At 28.2% G+C, this 6770-nt stretch overlaps 1 protein-coding gene across 1 annotated transcript; it reads right to left on the reverse strand.

Annotated features, from left to right (window-relative positions):
• Positions 1-1229: 1229 nt before the first annotated feature.
• LOC112754181 (pectinesterase inhibitor 2-like) lies at positions 1230-1799 on the reverse strand. The gene has a single exon (XM_025801754.3). It carries the CDS (start codon positions 1797-1799, stop codon positions 1230-1232), a length of 570 nt encoding a protein of 189 aa, XP_025657539.1.
• Between the last annotated feature and the right edge of the window lie 4971 nt (positions 1800-6770).

Consider the following 6770-nt stretch of genomic DNA (forward strand, 5'->3'; position numbering starts at 1 on the left):
TCTATGGAGACTCTAGCAACAATGACAGTGACATGCTGATCGCGACAATGATGGAGCTAAGCGGCAATGATAGGTGGTGGCGCAACAACCTTTTTCAAGGAGAGAGAGAGAGAGAGAGAGAGAGAGAGAGAGAGAGAGAGAGAGAGAGAGAGAGAGAGAGAGAGAGATTTTGCATTTAAATTTTATCTCAAATTTACTGTTAGATTTACTAGCGAAAAAATTCAAAAGTAAGACATTCGTCATTGTTTAAATGTCGCGTTTCACTAATTTGTATATGTTATCGTGAAAAATTTTTTATACTAAATTTGACGCTAACAAAATTTATTTTTGCGCCTCTATTTATTGTTGGATTAAGTTACAAAATTTTAAATTGACGATAATTTATTTCAAAAATGTATTTTCACTTATAGTCATAAAAAAGTTTACTACTAAACCCTGGTAACATCTGTAGCTAAATTCGAGCGCAATTCTTGTACTGTGACAACGTAACAAGTATATATATATAAACATAAAGAAGCAAGGGAAAAAAGAAGAAAGAAAAAATTGCAAAAAAAAAAATTGGAAAAAGAAAATTCGACCAAAAAAAAAAGGAACTTAATCAAATAATCAATCCTAAAATGATATTATATTTTATATATATTATTATTAACTACAAAAATATTATAATTATTCATCTCAAGTAATGAGTAGCAAAATGTAATATAAAAATAGAAACAATCTGCTTTAGTTTTATTTAATAAAGAAAATTCACATCATATATTAAAATATTGGACCATTTTAAATTGATAAATATTAAATTTGACAAATAAAAAGTAAAAATTAAATAAAATATATATTTTAAAAAATTAATTTTAATGTACTTTTGAATGACTATTTTAATTTGATGTAAGTATAAAACTTCGTCAAAATTAAATTTATTAAAAGATTACAAAGACTATTTTGACTAAGTACTTTCAAAATAAGAAAAAAGATTGATGAATGCACAACTTGCGATTTAGCATTTTAGATGTGGGCCTTTGTTTTTTTCCTTTTCAATATATTTTATGTTAGTAAAAAATTTTAACATTATGTTCTTTCTTGACACACACTACACATTCTATCAGTGAGATGTATTTCACATAATCACATGTAAGTCAAACTAAAAATTCATAATTTTATTTCATTACTAAAAGTAACTTTTACATAATATCCGTCACTAAGAAGTACAAACCGAATTAATTAACCTACAATTACTTATAAATACCCATCAAATAGTTAGAAATGGCAGTAATAATATCAGCAACTTGCTTTACATATTCAGCATATTTTGGTAGCGAAGAATGATCAGGAAAAACAGGATCAGTTGGTGAATCACCAAAAACACAACCATCAACCACCGTCTTAACACCAGAAGCAGCAACATTAACACCTTGGTAATCCTTTGCCTTCAGCATTTTCTCAGCGTAGTCCACCTCGTGTAATGCGCCTTCTTCGTCGAAATGTGTCAAACACAATTGGTAATGATTCTTCGCATCTGAATTAGTTGAATTTCTTATCAGAAACTTAATGAGGCTAATTGTGTTTGTAACGTTGGAACGAACAACACCAATTGTGTAATTTGCAAGGGTAATTAGATCTGCACGGTTTGTACCACCGGGTTTTGAGTTTAGAATTTTTGAACAAAGTGAAGGGTTTACGGTTATGTTGCAAATTTTGTTCACTTCAACAATTTTGTTGGTTGCATTTGAGGATTGAGCAAATAAAAGGAAGAGCAGCGCCACTAGAGAAGAGAGTAGCGAAGGTTTGATATCCATGGCCATGTTGAAAAGGAAAAAAATTACAGAGGATAATAATAGTAATTAATACAAACTATTTGATTATTTTAGTTTGATGATGTATCAAGAATTCAAGATGAACCTATTTATCAATATTCCCGAAAAATTAATTAGAATTTAGGTACGAAAGATTTTCCGCTTTATTCTGAAACTTGAGCAGTAATAAGTGGCCACTTGTCTTTTACACGGACCACGTTCTTTTAACCTTGAGGTGTCTTGTGTCACGTTGTACTGGCCATTAGGTTGCTAGAATTAACTTATTTAAAAGATGATTATCTATTTACTTAATATACTAAAACTGGATTTTTTTTCGACTAATAAAGGTGAAGTGTCGATCTTTCGTCACTCCATATTCCCTCCAAAATGAATACATTATTCTCTATTCTAAATTATTTTATAAAAAATATCTTTATTATAATTATATTATAATTAATATTTAATGAACAATATATAATTATACTAATTTAGGAACATATCTTCATTATAATTATATCAAATTAATACTTAATGCATTATTAAACTACTTATCAATTATCAATTAAAAATACTTTTAATAATAATAATAATAATAATAATAATAATAATATATGATAATTGCACCAGTCGTAGTAATCATGATAAAAATATTTGATTCTAATCATAAAATAATCAAATCTTATGATATTAATAATGCATATTGATTTTAAATATTTTTGTTATTTAAATTATATTAATTTTAAAAATATTGATATAATTCTAATTCTTATTCATTATCCAATAATAATAATAATAATAATAATAACTTGAAAAATCTGTATATAAACTATTTCAATTATCCGTGTATTATTATTAAAATTTTATCTACTTAATATACTAAAATTGAGTTTTTTCTCCAACTAACGAAGGTGAGGTGTCTCTTCGTGAGTTTTTTTTCCTCCAAAATAAATATACTATTTTCTCTTCTAAATTTATTTTATAAAAATATCTTTATTATAATTATATTATAATTAGCATTTAATAAAAAATTCATAGTTATACTAATTTAGGAAAATATCTTTATTATAATTATATAAAATTAATATTTAGTGCATTATTAAATTAATTATCAATAAGAATATAAATATTAATTATTAAATTATTATATTAATGGTATAATACTAATTGTCAATTATTAATATTTTTTAATTATTATTTTTAATCAAGCATAATTAATGACAAATTGATACATACATTAATGGTGAAAAATTGATATTGATATCAATTAATAATAATAATAATAATAATAATAATAATAATAATAATAATAATAATAATAATTTATCTATTATATTATATAAAAATTGGGTATTTATACTTAACGATGAAGTTGATATGGTATGTTTTTTAGAGTGTTTTCTGATTTATTTATTTTAACTCATTAAATTCAATTCATTACGATAAATTAATTATATCAACTAATTGATTTGATTAGATATTTAAATATCACACAATTTATTATAATTTACATCAATCAATTATTATCAATTACTTTAATTCATTACTTTATAAGATGCATAACAAAATAGATGATTTATTATTTATTCTAATTGAATGTAATAAAATAATAAATACATATTAATTTAGTTAAAAAAATTACTTTCTCCGGTATAATTTACTATAGATATTTTTATATAAAATTAATAATTAAAAATAATTAAATATTATTAAATTATCAACTGTATGTCAGATTTCGATCATCTTATTACATATACATAATTAATAACCATGACATTTAGTAGCAAAAAAAATATATTATAATGATATTGATAAAAAATGGAAAAAAATATTCAAAGATAAAATATATATTAAAAATAAGTTTATATATATATATATATATATATATATATATATATATATATATATATATATATATATATATATAATGATTAATTTAGTGTTGTAAATATAATATTTTAAAATATCATAATTATCTAAAAATTAATACTTATATTTGACTTTCGTAAATAATAATAGAAAGAAAAGATATGGGAATAATGAATGTTACTAGAATCATGGTAAGAGATTATAATGTGAATAATAAATTACTCTGACGGGCCTTCTTATTTTCGAACATATAAATACCTAAAGTCTCCTAACGGTGGTTTTTCATTTTTTTTGGCAGGTGGTTTTTCATTTTACCTTTTTATTTCTTTGTCCTAAACAATTTTACAAACTATAATAATAGCTGCATACGAAATTGTTTATTTTACTCTTCGATTCTCATCACCATCTTCTCTTCTTCTTCCTTTTTTTCTTTGGTTTTAGGCTTATTATTAACGTTGTTGTTTCGGCAGCACTCTAATAAAAAAGAGGTCCTTTCTTATTATTCTCAATGCTTACCTAACACGTAACGATATTTACAAATTAATGTTGTGCGATAAATCAATTTTTGGTCAAGTCAATCATCCTATTGTATTTGTGACCAATAATATATATGTATGTGTTGATGAATATCTTTCTCTCTTTCATTTTTTTCCTCAACAAAATTTTTTTCTTTAATTATTTGTATTTGAATCTCTGTCTCGTGTGCTCTATTGTTACATGCAAAAATGAGGAGCATTTTATTTATTAGCAAATAATATAACGAAGATGCAAAAAAATGCAACATTATTATTTTAGATTGATTCAACTGAACGGTTGATTTTTAGTCCTTTTATGATGTTACCTTTTTTCTGTAGTTGGCTCATCCCGTTCCTTTTCTTTTTTCTTCTTTGCTTTTGACAACATATCCCAATGCATATATACTCCTGTATGTTTTACTTTGCTACACATTAGTTCATTGGATTTATTAAATACTACATATATATATTAACAATGATTCAAGCACAACTATTCACTTAATATACTAAAACTGAATTTTCTCCCAACTAATGAAAGTGAGGTGTCAATTCTTTGTGAATTTATTTTTTTTGTTAAAATAGATGCACTATTTCTCTTCTAAGTTTACTTTAAAAAATATATTTATTATAATTATATTATAATTAACATCTAAATAATAATGCATAATTATACTAATTTAAAAAATATCTTTATTATATAATTATATAAAATTAATATTTAATGTATTATTAAGCTACTTATCAATTATAAATTGAAAATATTTTTAATAATAATAATAATAATAATAATAATAATAATAATAATAATAATAATAATAATAATAATAACAAAGCCTTGTCCCACTAAGTGGGGTCGGCTACATGAATCAAACGACGCCATTGTGCTCTGTCATGTATCATGTCTACAAAGAGACCGTTTACATGTAGATCTCGTTTGACCACCTCATGGATGGTCTTCTTAGGTCTTCCTCTGCCTTTTGCCCTTTGTCCATCTTCCATCTCATCCACCCTCCTGACTGGATGTTCTATCGGTCTTCTTCCCACATGTCCAAACCACCTGAGACGCGATTCAACCATCTTTTCCACAATGGGTGCTACTCCAACTCTCTCCCTTATATCTTCATTCCTTATTTTATCCAATCGCGTATGACCACTCATCCATCTCAACATCTTCATCTCTGCCACACTCAACTTATGTTCGTGCTCCCCTTTAGCCGCCCAACACTCCGTACCATACAGCATAGCCGGTCTTATAGCGGTGCGATAGAATTTACCTTTAAGTTTTAAAGGCACTTTTTTGTCGCATATAAAACCAGATGCACTCCGCCATTTTGACCAACCTGCTTGGATCCTATGATTTACATCCTGTTCAATCTCTCCATTATCCTGTATGATGCACCCAAGATACTTAAAACTTTTAACTTTTCGCAGGATGTTTTCTCCAATCTTCACCTCTATATTGGAGTTTTCCCTTCTCAGACTGAACTTACATTCCATATATTCCGTCTTGCTACGGCTTATGCGCAGACCATACACTTCTAGAGCTTTTCTCCATAGCTCCAACTTCTTATTTAGGTCTTCCCTTGACTCTCCCATAAGGACGATATCATCGGCAAAAAGCATGCACCATGGCACAGGCTCTTGGATGTGCTCTGTGAGTACTTCCAAGACTAATGTGAAAAGGTATGGACTTAAGGATGATCCCTGGTGTAATCCTATACCAATAGGGAATTCCTCTGTCACACCACCTTGAGTCTTCACACTAGTTGTGGCCCCATCATACATGTCTTTAATTGCCCGAATATATGCGATCCTTACTCTCCTCTTTTCTAAAACCTTCCATAAGACCTCCCTTGGTACTCTATCATACGCTTTTTCCAAATCAATAAACACCATGTGTAGATCCCTTTTATTACTACGATACCTCTCCATCATCCTTCTTAATAGGTATATCGCTTCAGTGGTAGATCTGCCTGGCATAAATCCAAATTGGTTCTCTGTTACTTGTGTCTCTTTTCTCAACCTCCGTTCTATCACCCTTTCCCATAACTTCATAGTATGACTCATAAGCTTAATCCCTCTATAGTTTCCGCAACTTTGTATATCCCCCTTATTCTTGTAGATAGGTACCAAGGTGCTCTTTCTCCACTCATCAGGCATCTTCTTTGACCTTAAAATCTCGTTAAAAAGCTTGGTTAACCAGTTGATGCATTTTTCTCCAAAACCCTTCCAAACCTCAATCGGGATATTATCAGGTCCTACTGCCCTGCCATTTTTCATCTGCTTTAGAGCCTCTTTTACCTCGAAGTCTCGAATCCTTCGATAGTAGTTAAAGTTTTGATCTTCTTCCCTTGTGCATAATCGACCAAGGCTCGGAAGAGTCTTCTGTCCCTCATTAAATAACTCGTAGAAGTAGCTCTTCCACCTTTCATTAATCTTTTCCTCTTGAGCCAACACCTCTCCATCCTTATCCTTTATGCACTTAACCTGATCCAAATCTCTCGTTCTTCTTTCCCGACTCTTTGCGATTCTATATATACCTTTTTCTCCTTCTTTCGTGCCCAAAGACTGGTAGAGACCCTCATATGCTCTTGTTCTT

The sequence above is a fragment of the Arachis hypogaea genome, chromosome 6, assembly GCF_003086295.3.
Source record: "Arachis hypogaea cultivar Tifrunner chromosome 6, arahy.Tifrunner.gnm2.J5K5, whole genome shotgun sequence".
Lineage (NCBI taxonomy): Eukaryota > Viridiplantae > Streptophyta > Magnoliopsida > Fabales > Fabaceae > Arachis > Arachis hypogaea.

What these genes read in the sequence shown, in the direction of transcription:
- LOC112754181 (XM_025801754.3), bottom strand. Translation starts at nt 1,799, where the DNA reads ATGGCCATGGATATCAAACCTTCGCTACTCTCTTCTCTAGTGGCGCTG.